At 35.2% G+C, this 15137-nt stretch overlaps 1 protein-coding gene across 1 annotated transcript in view; it reads left to right on the top strand.

Moving 5' to 3' along the window:
• The window catches only part of CFAP46 (cilia and flagella associated protein 46), a 67742-nt gene that overhangs the window by 25463 nt on the left and 27142 nt on the right, over positions 1–15137 (top strand). Inside the window, exons 21-34 of the mRNA XM_030276647.4 lie at positions 253–360; positions 1952–2133; positions 3480–3611; positions 4945–5110; positions 5814–5898; positions 6006–6144; positions 6672–6855; positions 7256–7415; positions 9684–9910; positions 11911–12033; positions 12417–12566; positions 12931–13079; positions 14517–14615; positions 14875–15004. Coding sequence (XP_030132507.2) covers positions 253–360; positions 1952–2133; positions 3480–3611; positions 4945–5110; positions 5814–5898; positions 6006–6144; positions 6672–6855; positions 7256–7415; positions 9684–9910; positions 11911–12033; positions 12417–12566; positions 12931–13079; positions 14517–14615; positions 14875–15004 — 2034 coding nt within the window. The remainder of the gene's footprint in view (positions 1–252; positions 361–1951; positions 2134–3479; positions 3612–4944; positions 5111–5813; positions 5899–6005; positions 6145–6671; positions 6856–7255; positions 7416–9683; positions 9911–11910; positions 12034–12416; positions 12567–12930; positions 13080–14516; positions 14616–14874; positions 15005–15137) is intronic.

Here is a 15137-nt window from a genome sequence, read left to right as displayed (position 1 = left end):
ATATTGTTGATATGGGCTTTTAGTGTTGAAACTAGTAGTTCAGCATTCACAATGTTAATTAAAAATGTATAATATAAAAAACCAACCATTTTAAGGACACAGTAGAGAACAGCAATTGCTAAGAGCAAACTGAGATTTTCTATTACTATTTTTAGTACTATTATTATTATTACTATTACATCTCAATTAATGTCCTTAATAATATTATCTTGCAAAAAATCTCTGAATGTGATTTTTTTTATTTTTTCTTAGAATAATGACGAAGGACAAAATCCTCTGGCAAGAATTCTTGTTGGGCTGGAAATGTATTCATGTAATGGCTTGGGTCTCATGGATTTCACTGTTCCTAGCTTATCCCAGGTATTTATGTTTGTTTTTTTTTATCAGCTCTTAAGTTTTAAGAAATTGTGTACTATTAATTTGATTTCAAATTCAATTTTCAATGGAGTTTAAATTATTTTTGAAACTTTTATTACACCATTATTTTCTTTAACCAAGAGAACAAATATTTATAACAGGAAGGAGATTTTTGTGAAAGAATAATTTTATTTATCCAAAAACCAGCTACCATTAGACTATAAATATTTGGTTTATACTTGTTTCTCTAGCAGATTGTTTCAGGAATCATCAGATGAGCATAATGGGTTTAGGTGAATTCTGTACTGAGCCATACTTCTAGCATTTCATTTTTTTTCTGGAGAAAACTTAATAGAAGCTTAAAGTTGTTTAGGTTAGAAAAGCCCTCTGAGACCATGGAGTCCAACTGTTCCCCCAGCACTGCCAAGGTCACCAAGTGCCACATCCACACGATTTTTAAATTCTTCCAGGGATGGGGACTTCCTTTCAGTGAAGGAATTTTCCCAGTATCCAATCTAAACCTCCCCGGTGCGACTTGAGACTGTTTCCTCTCTTCCTGTCACTTGTTACCTGGGAAAAGAGACTGACCACTCCCTGGCTCCAGCCTCATTTCAGGTAGTTATAGGGAAGTTTGCGTTTGTATTAGAAGCATTCAACATTTCAACAGAAAACTTCATGTTATAGTCAATTAACTTTTGACAGTTGCAAGGTAGAATGCAACTACACTTGGGTACTATTGATTGACTGTCTGAAATAAAACTAACAGCTTGCCAGGACAACAATGAAACTATTACTGACAATTAGGAACTGGGTCCTTATGAATATATAGGTATCTAATTCTAGCTGGTCTACAGAATTATGTGAAATATTAAGAGTTAACTTCAGCTATCACTTCACTGGTGCAGTTTTGTATTGTAGAGTTGTAGTATCTTCATTCGGATCAATTCATTAACAATTACCACTATCCTAAAAAGGTGGAACTTTGACATGTACAAAAGAAATTAAAATGAAAATTTAGATCCTGTAATCAAACTATATATGAAACTACCTGTAACTATCTATATATATGTATGTATGTTTAGGTCGGAAAAAACCTCTAAGATTATGCAGCCCAAGCTCTCCCAAGCTGCCATATATATAACAGCATACACAGCAACTGCTTATTACAATTACTGGTTGTTGCAAAACCACTTCTATGTCCCATTCTTACTTTCAGCTTAACTAAAATGGGCTCTGAGTTTTGAAAGTCTTATTCCCCTGTTTTTTGAAAGATGACTGAGGACATAGAATAAGTCCTGGCAGACACTTCTGGCCAAAAGGCGTGCACAATTATATCTGGATTTGTACACACTATGTTAATCCTTACTACACGGTGAATGAGGCCTCTCCATTGTATATTTTGATTGTACTTGTAGCTCTTTCATTTCCTTGATGGCTTTATCATATCACATACTTGTTCCATACCCAGGTGGGTTGTAAGGAAGACACAGCTATAAGCATGCAATTACTGTAGAAAAAAGCATATAAAGCTCTGGAATTTTAACTTTTTTTTTTTTTTTTTTTTTTTTTTTTTTTTTTTTTTTTTAAATCCTAGTTACTGGATTTGACTTTAGAGTACAGTTGGTCAGATTCCTTGATGGAATTGCAGACACTGACACGACTTACATATTTTGCGTATGTATCACAAGACTATGAAAGAGTGATGACTTGTTCCAAAAGGGTCTTGGAATCAGATGGGAATTTTGTCCTCAACAGAAATATTAAGAAATATGGCATGTAAGTACATAGAATTTCATATGATATGGTAATATTATTGAACTTAATTTTGAATTAAGAGGGTAAATTTATCTGGTCACATAATCAAAAAAGGAAGAATATTTTTTCCAAAAAAATTGTGCAGCTACAGCTGAAAACAAAAGGCAGTGGGAGATGCAGATTGTAGCTCTGGACCCCCTTCAGATAGATGACGCTTGCTATCCAAAGGAATCAGAAGCTTGTACATCTCTGTGTTTGGGTGTCTTCTCGGGAGCACTGCTGCTCTGAAATTATCTCTGGCAATCATAGTATTTTGACTCTTTTATAATCTCTAAGCAGAAAATAGCTGATTGTACTTCTTTTGGTGGAGCAAATTGCTTTCAGTGCTCATCTGGCTCTAATACCTGAAGGGCAAACCAAGTTATCTTAATATTAAATAGATTGTTTCAGAACTTCACAGAAATTCAGAGACTACTTGCTGTACCTGTAGCAATCCGCAGGCTGGTGATGGATAAAATGTTTGACTGTGCAGTCATGAGCTGCCAGTGCTGTGTCCAAAGCGCGGAGCGTAGCGTGTCCCGGTGATGAAGCGCAAGTCGCGCTCGGGCGCTCCGAGGCTGAAGCGTGCCCGGTTCGCGCCTGCTGTGGGCAGGGCGCCCTCTGGCGGACACAGGCTGCTCCTGCAGGCGGCGCTGCCAGGGCGCGCTCCGCGTCCCTGCGGGCGGCGTTCGGTACCCGACACGGAAAACTCCTGCACATCCTAGTCCTTCTTTGATTACTAAGTCGCTATTAATCAGTAGTATTAACCAGTGGTGTCAATTTATTTGTGTATTAAGTTTTAAGTGATTAACTCTGGAACTGAGATCTACATCGTTTTCTTCTACATGTAGTAGAGTAGGATCCATATCCATTTCTCAAGAGCCCTGGGCATACATTACCAGACACAAGCATGACAAATCCCAAAATAAAGTATCAAAAATTGTCTTATTTTCCTCTGTTTTTAATTGCTTGGTGTATAAGTTTGACTTTGGCCTAGTTTTTTTTTATGTACAATAGTGAAAAATAGGAAAAATTTTACAAATCTATGTTCTTTCCTTGCTGAATATAAGTAATAGTTTTTTTAAAATCTGATTTTACTGTTATTTTCATTAGAGGTGTGAAAAAGATATTTTAGTCTACCTTTTCAAAAAATATTTTGTTTTTTAAATATTTTCTAATTATAAAAGAAAACTCAATAAAAGGATTTGTAACTTCCTAAGCAAAGGACATCTATATATCATCTATATATTGAATATGTCATTAATAGGAATTGGTATGCTCTTAGCCTGTAAGACTTAGCACTTCTTGAAATATTTGCCTTTATGCAGGCTTCGTAACACAGTGAGACAAGAAATGTTAAGCATTACAGCCTGTATACAAGGAAAGAGCATAATGGAGAATTTGTCTGGAAGAAAACATCTGCGTGTAGCAGCATCAAAAACTTTTGTTCTGAGTGCCAGGTATGTTTTATGTTGAGAGAAAACTAACATAAAACAGATCTAAAATTTAATTACAGTTTTGGGGATCATCATATTTTCTCCCAAGACTGATAAAAATCAACATAGTTGTGAGCTGAAGTCTTTAACAAAGGATTTGACAAATTTTTGCACGTCAGTAAATTTATCAACTACTTTCCACATAGCTGACTTTTTAGTGTCATAGAATCATACCATCCTCAGAAGGGATCTAGTTCAGACTCCTGTTCAAAGCAGGACCAGTCCAGGGCTTTATCCAGTCTGGCTGTGGAAACCTCAAGGAATGGAGACACCCAGCTTCTGTGAATAACCTGCTCCACTGAGTGGCTGTACCCATGGGGGACATTTCTGAACCTTTCTCATTTTAATTTATGCCTGTTCTTGCTTGTCCTACCATTCACTGGGAAGACCCTGACTGTTGTTTCTCAATAACTTTGTTAGGTTATTGAGAAACTTCTCCTTGTTAGGTCTCCCAGAGCCACCTTTTCAACTAGCCCTCTTCTCAAGGCAAGCGCAGCCCAGTACTGGATCATCTCAGTGGCCCTTCACTGAGCTCCTTCTGGTTTCTCCATGTCCGGCATATACTGGGTGGCCTAGAACTGAATATAGCAGTCTAAATGTCATCTAAAAAGTGCTGTCTAGGGAGTGATCATATTGACAGTTTAAAAAACCTGCTTTTTTTAAAACAGTAGCACTATTCAATTGGTGATTACATTACATCAATCTAAAATTTTTCACTAAAATGCCAAGCTTTTTCTCACTCAGATGAGAACTGTGTTGTGTCACAATCTGGAGGATTATTAACTTTTATTAATTCAAAGTATCATTTGCAGAAGTATGCTCAAAGCAATTTGAATGCAGCTAGTGGCATTTGGGGCATATTCTTGTGTTACAGTGGTACTGTACCAAGCAAAATCCACAGTACAGTAATAATTTTTGTGTTTTGTTTTTTAATTTTTTTTAGAATGAGAAATTAATGGAATCGGAAGCCAAAAAAAAGTATATTATTCCAATGAGAACATCTTGAGGAGGTTTCTGCTATTGTTTAAATGAATACTCTTAAACTAAGATTATGTAGAAATACAGTAAAATCATTAATATGTTACTTATTTTTTCCTAGTTCTGCTGAGTGTGTGAAATTGTTTGGTATATAAAAAATGGAAAATTGCTTTTCCATGAAGCTCTTATGCTAAGTCCTCATCACTGAAGTGATCCATAGATCACATAGCTAAGCCCAAATATTCCTAAAAGTAAAAATTTTTATTATAGCTAAAGTGTGGCTGTTTTCCCTTATAAAGTTCTACTTCTCTTTCTTCAGGCATGCAGGTGAAGCTGGAAATTATTCCCTTGTAATGTTTGCAGCTAGGCACTTTTGGAATGCATGTTTACCTTTGCTAGCCTCACCACATGACAGAGAACAGTTTAAAGAACCTACCAAAATTATTCTTAAGAATATTATAAAAGCAGAATCTAAAAACAAACAGGTAAGAATTTCTAATAGGTATTGCTTGTTTTTATTGATTGGTGCTGATGGTAATGGAACTTAAAGATACCTTTCCTAAGAGGCAAAAGTGACTTATTTGTCATAAACACATTTCTGGTTTCTTACCTGCAGTCACATAATCTTGTATTCCATTTGGTGATTCTTTTGGTTTTGGGCAATTATCAAACTCACAACAGTTTTCTGCAATGTAATTTGCTTTCTGATTTTCACTGTAGTGTTTCACTTCATGAAACTTACAAAAAAGAATTTTTAGAAAATATTCAAAACCCAGAATAAAAGCCACTTCTGGCAAATATTTCAAATTTTCACAAGTGAAAACTGGAGCCTGCTTTAGGCAGGGGTGTAGGCAGACAGCTCTGTAGGATCTCTGCCAATCTCAGCTACTCTGTGACTCTCTGAGAGTACTTCAGGATTGATTGTTATTTAATGAGTGATTTAATATTACTAAATCTGGTTATTTTTGTATTGCTTTTGCAGTATAGGACTCACTCTGGAGAAATGCCTGTGGCTTTCATCTGGTCAAGAAACTATTTAAGTTACAGGTTACTATTCATGTCAATGATATGGATTGGTTCACTGACAAAACAGAAGTTCGATAATACTTAGAGATATATGTTAACAGAAAGATAAAGGTGTTTTTTGTGTTTTGTTTTGTTTTTTGTGTTTTTGTTGCTTTTTTTAAGGAAAAGAAAGATACATGTCTTTTGCATCAGTGGACTACAAAGGATTTTCAAAATATTGGATTATCAGTTGGATGCTTTCTCCCAGGCATGTTCTTCCTTCTGTTGATTTGGTAATAAAAGAAAACCCAGTATTTTGTAATCATTATTCTAATTCTGCAGTATATTAATAAATCATTTGAATGTACTTCAAAGGTGCTGAGGAAGATCTGATGTTAAGAACCTCCTTATATGGTCTATTATTCCACATCTGTGCTGATAAAGCTGACTGGGAGACAGCACTAAAAGTCCTGGATGAAGCTATTCAAGTTTTGCCTCAGACAAGACACAAACTGTAAGTTGGTTGACTTATTTTTATTAAAATAAGCATTTTGATTCTTAAGAAATATAAAACTCATGAGTATTTTTGTATTTTATATGCATTGGGAAAGTATTATAATTACTTTGAAGCAGCCTGTCCTTACAACACAAAACATTTTTGTGTCTTTTCCATGAAAAAGACACACAGAGGCAGTGCTTTCTATCATTAATCTGCTAGTATTATTTGTAAGTATAATTTAAAAAAAACTTATATAAAAGCAGTATCTTACTTCCCAAGCAAATAGATGCATGAAATGTGGCTATACAGCAGAAGCTTTAGTTTTCCTAACTGCAAACTCATCTTCACGAAATGGAAACAAAATTTTCTAGGATATTGTTTACATGATCTTACCTGAGTTGGTTTCATGCCCTTTTACACTAGTTTATAAGCTTTGCATCTTTGTACTATACAGATACGAACAAGTATATGTGTCTTACTCACAAAGTAACTTAAAAGGTACAGATGCAAGTAATTTGTAATTTGTTTGATCTTTTTTCTAGCCTGATTTTCAAACTTATGGCTACAGTGAGGGCAGGATCAGGATGCAATTTTATGATGGCCATTCAGAAAGTCAGTCATGAAAGTGAAGATTACTTGTCACAGATGTGGCGACACTTGGTGACAGTCTCCAAAAGTATTGTTGGACAGTTAAGCTGTTTTCAAAATGCGATCATTGCTTTGCAGGTTTGTCAGTTCTTACTGCTTGTTCCCATGCTGATAGAATTATGTTTCCCACATAATTCATAGAACTGCAAGTTCCTGATTGGGTAGGGAGGCCATATATTTGGCCATTGCCTTTTATTACTTAGAGATTACTCTTCAGTAGGAAAACTCTCTATGGTTGAATCTTTATATCCAGTAAAATTTTAGTTGAGTTCTGCCAAAGAAAAATGTCTAAGAATAACAAGTGGTTTTAATAAAATGAAGATTTAACTCGTGGTGGACTTTTCTGTTACATTCTGTTTATCATAATTCTGATTATGTGATGCCAATCTGATGTGATGGCTACATGAAACTTTAAAATATAATTTTGATGGTTTACATAAACAAATACAAATTAACTCCTCCATTATTACTTTTATAGAAACAAGAAGATGAATGGCAGAGAGTTGATTACTTGATGGAATTTGCTGAATGCTTATATTGCAATCAGTTTCCCCTCAATGATGCTATTAAACCTCTGGAGTGGGCAGTAGATCTCCTGCTTTGTATGAAATTCCCTATGCAATCCTCACAAGAGGAAGGTATGTAATGGGTGTTTCTCCTTCAGAGCAATTTCTCAGCAGGATACAAAAGTGAGATTTTAAATATGCAGCTTAGTTATCAGAAGGAAAGGCACAAGCTTGCTTGTATTTTCTCATGCACTTACTTCATTTATTCAATGCAAGTTCAGTTTATCTGTGAATTCTGTGTTATGCTGTGGAGAATTATCCTCAGTCTTTTGAAGTAATAAGATGCTGTTCCCCTCTGACATAGGGATTCTTGACATGTGAGATGCTACCAAAAAACAGTGCTGGACAATTTGTTACAAGTGAATTCTCATGGAGGGACAGATGAAACTGAAGGAAATAGCTTCTATGCCAAGATTTGGGTACCTAAGTCCATTACCCTTTCCTTGGCTTTATCTTAGCATTAATTTTTCAAAAATGACCTTCAAAGGGATGTGTGGCTTCAAGAACTTTGTAACTGTAGAAATTCTTTACTCCTTTCACACAAATATCACTTGTACTGGTATGACCTTAATGACCTATTCGGATAAGATACCCCAATATTTGTGTAGGAAAAAAAGTATCTGATTTCTGGAACCATACTGTCCTGTGTGGCATTAATGAACATTTGCTCTGCTGGGTTTTTTTTGAGTGGATAGATGACATAGATCAGACAAGTACTTCTGGTGTTTTCATTGAGAAAGATAAATATGCAGGGTCTCTATCACACAGTTGATTAGTAACAGTAGCAACATACTGTTCATACTTTTCTGTTAGTGGTTTTGTTGAGTTTTTTTAGAAGTCCTGTGGTGATTTAAGTTTTCACAGAATACACAAAATTGGTTGGAAGAGACCTTCAAGATCATCAAGTCCAACCCATGCCCAAACACCTCAACTAAGCATGACACTGAGTGCCACATCCGGTCTTTTTTTAAACACATCCAGGGATGGTGACTCCACCACCTCCCCAGGCAGGCCATTCCAGAACTTTATCACCCTTTCTGTAAAAACTTTTTCCTGATATCCAACCTATATTTTCCTTGGTGCAGCTTGAGGCTGTGTCCTCTGGTTCTGTCAGTGCTGCCTGGAGAAAGAGACCAACCCCACCTGAGCACAGCCACCTTTCAGGGGGTTGTAGAGTGATAAGGTCCCCTGTGAGTCTCCTTTTCTCCAGGCTGAACATGCCCAGTTCCCTCAGTCGTTCCTCACAGGACTTGTGCTCCCAGCCCCTCTCCAGCCTCGCTGCCTCCTCTGGACGCACTCGAGTGTCTCAATGTCCTTCCCAAAGGGGCCAGAACTGGACATGGCACTTGAAGTGTGGCTTCACCAGTGCCGAGTACAGGGGGAGAATAATTTCTTTGCTCCTGCTGGCCACCCTGTTCCTGACACAGGCCAGGAGCCATTGGCCTTCTTGGCCACCAAGGCACACTGCTGGCTCATATCCAACCGGCTGTTGACCAGTGCCCCCAGGTCCCTCTCTGCCTGGGCACTGTCCAGCCACACCATTCCCAGCCTATAGCATTGCAGGGGGTTATTGTGGCCAAAATACAGAACTTGGCACTTGGACTTGTTAAACTTCATCCCATTAGACTCTGCCCATCCCTCCAACCGTTCCAGGTCTCCCTGCAGAGCCCTCTGACCTTTCAACAGATGGACACACACTCCCAGCTTAGTGTCATCTGCAGATTTATAATGAAAGGCTCAATCCCCTCATCCATGTCATCAATAAAAATATTGAACAGAGCTGGCTCAGCATAGAGCCCTGAGAGACACCACTGGTGACTGTCCCCAGCTGGACGCAGCACTGCTCACCACCACCATGGCCATACTGGCTGGCCATCCAGCCAATTCTGAACCCAGCCAAGAGAGTTTTTCTATTAGTTCTGTAATCCAACCAGTTTCACCAGTTTGCTTATGATTACTATCCTTATACCACTTAAGTTTCAAAAAAATCTTTGCAAAGCTCTTAATGGAAACTCAAGTAATGTAATAAGGGAAATTGGATTCAAATATAAAACAACCCAGGTTGGAAGGAACCTCAAAAGATCATCTCATCCAGCCTTTTGCAGATTTAATTTCTTTATCAGGCTTACATAATTTATTATACAGAACTCTTATACTGTCAACTGAAAACATGGTACAAGTAGCATTGCTTTACTTTTACAAGAACATCTTTAGCAGATAGATTTCCATTTTTCTTTTTTTTCCCCCTAAATATTTGCATTTTCAATTCAGAAATTTTAACTTTTAAATACATTTTTTCAATGCTGTCACTGTGAGCATGTGTTTGCTGGTTTTTTTTAGCAGAAAGCAATGCTATACCAAAATTTTTGCCTATAGAAAATGCTAAGGTGGACAATGGAGCAAATGGTACCATGCCCCAAATGAATTTGGAAGATCTGAGCAATATTAAACAACTGGAAGCTTTGTTTAGAGCACAGACATTAATGGCTTTATTTTCTGGTCGTGGTTCTTCTTTTCATCAGCAGCACTGTTTAATGGCATATGCCTGTATCATCCGTATCTGGCAGGTGAGATCATATGAAATTATACGTTGTGCTGTGTTATTATAATGTGGCCAATATATTTCACATTTCCTTGTATAATTATGGTAGCAGTTATTCATTTGGTGTTTAACTTTGCCCTTAGAGTTTTCTGTTTTATGGTGCAGTTAATGTATTTTCTCAGGTTTAAGGATTAAACAAGAAAATTGTTTCTATCAGGAAAATGGAGAAGAGACATTAAGGATAAAAGCAGTGGGCCATTGTTTCTCAGGAGTCTGTTCATATGCTTTATGCAATAGGTTCTCAAATTTTGTATTCTCAGTAGTGGCAGAATACATACTGAAGACATTTCTGGCAGTTCTGAAGGTGAAACATCATGAAATTGAATCAAAAGGACTGTCATTTGACTGAAGGGATTGTAGAGGCTGGCAGTGTTCACTGATTGATTTCTCTAATTACTTTTTCATAGTTAGAGCATTTCAAATCAATCAAATGTACTTCACTTCTCATAGATATGCCCAATTGAAATGGCTATTCAGAATCACAGCAATGATCATAGGAAAACAATTATCTGTTAAGTAGAGTAAATATTTGAAGAGACTAAATTTGTACTTGATAATAGTAATGCAACAAATCATTTTAGGAACAGTCTTGGTTGGGACCTACCAAGCAGATTGGTAAGATATGACTTGTGTATAATTTTATTCCAATTAGAAGTGAAAGACGGCAATTTGCTACCACTTAATTGTGGTAATTATGAGCAAGAATTTAAAATAAAATAAAAATCAGTTTAACATGTGATGTGAAACAGGAATTTGCAAAATAAAAATAGAATATTGATGTTTTCAGATTTACACAAGCATAAGTTTTAATATCCAGCCCTTGACTGTGCATCTTACTAGGGGAAAAGACTACCTGAATAGAGTACTACTGTTTGAATAAGCTATTAAAACTAAAACTTAGAGTTAATGCTGCCATCAGTGCCAGTTGTAAGATAATGATAATAATTCTAAGAATCATATTAACAGCTGAACAGTATTGTGAGAAAAGGAATTACAATGTGGTATTAAAGGAATTAAAGTGCTACAGGATACCTTGTTTTGGCTTTACAAAGTAAAGCCGACCTGACTGCAGACATCCACTTAAAAGCAGGCTCTTTAGTGTTAGGATTCCATAAATAACTCAGTTGAAGATCTTAAAACATTCTCTGAAAAAATCAGATGCCTCTGACTTTTAAAAGATGTGATACCTTTAATTTGAAATTAAAATTTGTTTTGTGTATCTAGCATTATTTTTTTGATTCATAATTTGTAGTCTACTCTTGATTCTTCCAGCAAAATGTATTAGTCTTCTCAAATTAATGTGGCTTTTGGTTTTATTTTTGTTGTTGTTTTTTGTTGGTTTCTGTTTGTTTGTTTTTGGTTTTGTTGTTGTTGGGGTTTTTTGTTTCTTTTTAATTTTAGGTAAGATTAGAATCTGTGCTCTTGCTTGTACAGAGAAAGTTTTGATTTATTCTCTTGTATGCTTAAATATTTAGAAATTTCTTTTATATAATATTCAATATTAGCATTGTAAAAGACTGACCCAGAAAGAGTACAGAGTGATTCTGCCATCTTGCAGATTACTTCCTTGTAAAATTCATCCTTTGTAGAAAATTAAGCTAGTTAGACTAATGGTTTGAGAAAAAAAAAAAAAAAAAAAAGTGCATTTGCAACCGTAAAGGTTAAAGAAAGGTCGTAGTAGTATTTATCCCAGGGATGATCTTGTCTTTTGACAGTTCTGCTGCTTAATTGCATTGTCATGATCGTCCTAAATGGTTATGCAAAAAATTCAAGCATCCAGGAGTCTCTGAAATTGCTATTTTACTGAAGAAAACTATTATGCAAGCAGAATATGATATGCAACAATTGTTAATAGTTGTAGATAGTGACTTGCAGTGGATAATAACTATTACTGGAAACTGAGATTATTATTGTTATTAATATTGCAAATTGAAAATTATTAACTGTAATTATTTGATTATCTAGGTGTCATTGTCAGCATCAGGGATTATTACAAAAGCATTCTCAAAGACTTCACAATGTACAAGTCCTCAGAAAGTGCAGTCAAAAACTCCTAAAAAAGACAAGGACAAAAAGAAAGAGAAACAAGTAAGACCCACTTTTCAGTGGAATTAAAACAGCCCTCTCTTTCTAAGAGATGTTTCCCTGGGCTCATTTGGTGAATAGCTCAGATGCTTTACTGTACCAACTCTCATAACCTGGGAAGAATTTCTGTGTGAATCTGTGGATCATTCCTTCACTCTTGATCAGTCTTGACAGATCATGAATTTACAAATATTTTTTCTTTTGTTTGTTGCCTTGGTTAAAATGCTGCTGTTTTGTAAAACCCACAGTCTAGAGATCCAAAAACCACCCCAAACCTGACAAAATTTCAAAGGACGTTAAGCAAATGTATTAATTTTTTTAGCTGAACATTTAATACTAATAGGATTGTTAATTTGATCTCATAAGTGTTCTTGTTTTTATTATAGGTTGAAGTTTCTAAATGGAAAGAATCAGTTGACACCTTACCAGCAAATGTGGAAGAATGGGCCCAGTATGACTGTCCCAATGAAATCAGATATACTTTTAAACAGAAAACAAATAGTTACGGTATTCACTGGGATAATTTCCCAAAGCCGGTAAGTATACTCCTTAAAAATCTAGAGCATTTGCTATTTAGGAGAAAATTAGAGAAAATGGATTCATTTTAGTTTTATTTTACTTTTTCTGTCTGTATATTTTCAGACAGCTGTCCCAAATACTTTTGTATTGTAGTATTCATTAATACTTCAAGAGGTGTTAGCCTGTCCTCTGCATGCTGAAATGAAGTTAACTTAGAGAAGACATTTACCTTTCTGTGTACGTTGATGCTCTTTCAGCTAGAAAATGTCTTTGTGCTTTTTTTCAGGTTTATTTTGGAACTGAAGATGTAATCATTAATTTAAAATTTATTTTCTACAAAATTATGTTTATCTGACTGAATTTTAAAAAATTTCTTTTCAGACTTGCACTTTGTATTTTATGGACCTTTTATCAAAAGAACTACAGAAAATTTTTTGCCCCCACTCAATTCTTCCAGTCTTTCAGCTAGCTGAAGTTATTGCTAGTGAAGTTCTGGAATGTAGAAGTCTGTCTGATCTCTATCACCTTCGGTTTGTATCCTTTATTTATTTTAAATAAAAGAGAAACTGAATTGAGTGGATAATCCATTAATATTTCACCAAGTAGTAACAAGACTTTTTGTGACTTACTCTTTTTTATATTTGTAATGGATTTTTATTTATTTTCCTTTCTTTTTTATGCATTTAATAGAATTTTGGTGAATAGATCTGTGGGATTAAAGCCATTAAATTTATTGTTATAGAAAAGGATCTCCCATATGGAAAGCATATGAGATTATGAAGCCATGCCACATTCATATGAAAAATTTTTGAAATTACTTATTGTCATCTAACGGAAAAAAGCAAAGTAAAAAATTTAAGTTTCTATGCAAGTTTTATCTATTAAGTATTCAAAAGGCAGACTCCCTGGTTGCATCAAAAATAAATTCACCACCATAAGGGCACAAAGAAATTGCCCTGATACGTGCATTTTTAGAGAGATTTGTCTTTGTGACCAAAATTATGTTATTTTTTATGGATGATAACCCCTAAAAGTTTTGATTTAAAAGTATTTAATATGCATATAATGGAAAATTCTTGCTGTTTTAGTTAAAACATTTTATCATGCATTTTTTGATAGGTATTAAATAATATTTTCTTAATAAGTACCAGTCATAAGTAATAATTGTTTGGTTATTTTCTGATGGTTCCTGAAATACCACATAAAGAATCTTTAAAATGCCTGAAACTGATCCCACCAAGCAGAATAGATATTAATGTATACAAATATATGTCTTTCTCTGCCAACTGATTATTAAGTTTCTTTCTTACAAGACTGAAGGGGCTTTCTGGTAGGAAATTATTTTCAGCCAAGATTTGCCAGACAATTTTTTTTTTTTTTTTTGATTCCTCAAGATTTGTGTTTATTCCTCAAGATTTGTGTTTATGTCATGGTATTTTCTATATATGACCTAATGTCTATATATGATTAGACAGATGTGTAGGAATATATTACTCTTTAATCAGGACAGAAAAGTAGGTTAGCACATACACATTGAGGAGCAGGGTGGAGGTGGTTGCATGCTATTGTGAGACCATATAAATATTTTCATACTTTTAGCACATAATTTTTGCCATTAAGTTGGAGTGATACAGGTTTGATGGACTAGACTGGAGCAAGTGTTCAAGGTCAAATTGGATGGAGTTTGGAGCAAGGATGCAAGGGCATCTTTCACAAAGATCATCTAAAGATAAGATATCTTTAGAAGCTCCTTCCAGTCCAAACCATTCTTTGATTCTGTGACCTCTATCCATGGGTAATTTCCCCTGTTTTTATTTACAATCTTTGTTATTGCCAGTATTAATCAAAACACGAGAAGGTAGGATTGACAAATGAGGAATGTGTATATGTATATGTAATGTGCTTATATGAAGCAACATATGAAGGATTTGGATTGCTTCTTAAACATTTCTTCTTTTTATTTGTAGAATTGCCCTGATATGCTCAGATTTAAAACTGAGTCAGGCATCTGTGTATCATGAGAAAGCTGCTGGAGAAGTATACATTAGTGAATTAGAACAAGCAATGTATGTATTTTCACTGCTGAGGTAGTATTTATTTGGGACTGTTTTCCCTACGGTTGTTAAGTAGTTGGAGGAAAATAGTAAAAACAATAAACTCGGAACACACCTTTGGTATATTAGCTGTGCCCTAAAATTCTGTGCATGTTTGGTTAGTGTTTATCTACAGAGTAGTATATGGTAAAGATTCCTAACACACTAATACTTCATTATGAAATTCTTTTTCAAATATACTTGAGTTTACTTTTTCATTCTTGTGATTTAGGTGTAGGCAAGAGATTGCACTGAAAAAAGAAAAAAACATACACATGAAGACAGAAGAAAAAAAATTACTGTTTGAAAATGCTCAGCTTAATGGTAGTAGGAATGAGAATATCCTCACTTCAAGTGAAAAGGTTTTTATTTCTACTTCAGTTTCTATACTAAGATACTCTTCCCTCTTTTTTAATGCAATTGCTAGTTTGTTTTTAGATAATACTTGAGAAATACATGAACACAAAAATAATTAAAAATGCATGCTACCTAAAT

Source organism: Taeniopygia guttata, chromosome 6 (assembly GCF_048771995.1).
Source record: "Taeniopygia guttata chromosome 6, bTaeGut7.mat, whole genome shotgun sequence".
NCBI lineage: Eukaryota > Metazoa > Chordata > Aves > Passeriformes > Estrildidae > Taeniopygia > Taeniopygia guttata.
Note: the sequence above shows the minus strand (reverse complement) of the source record. Positions and strands in the feature narration are given on the sequence as shown.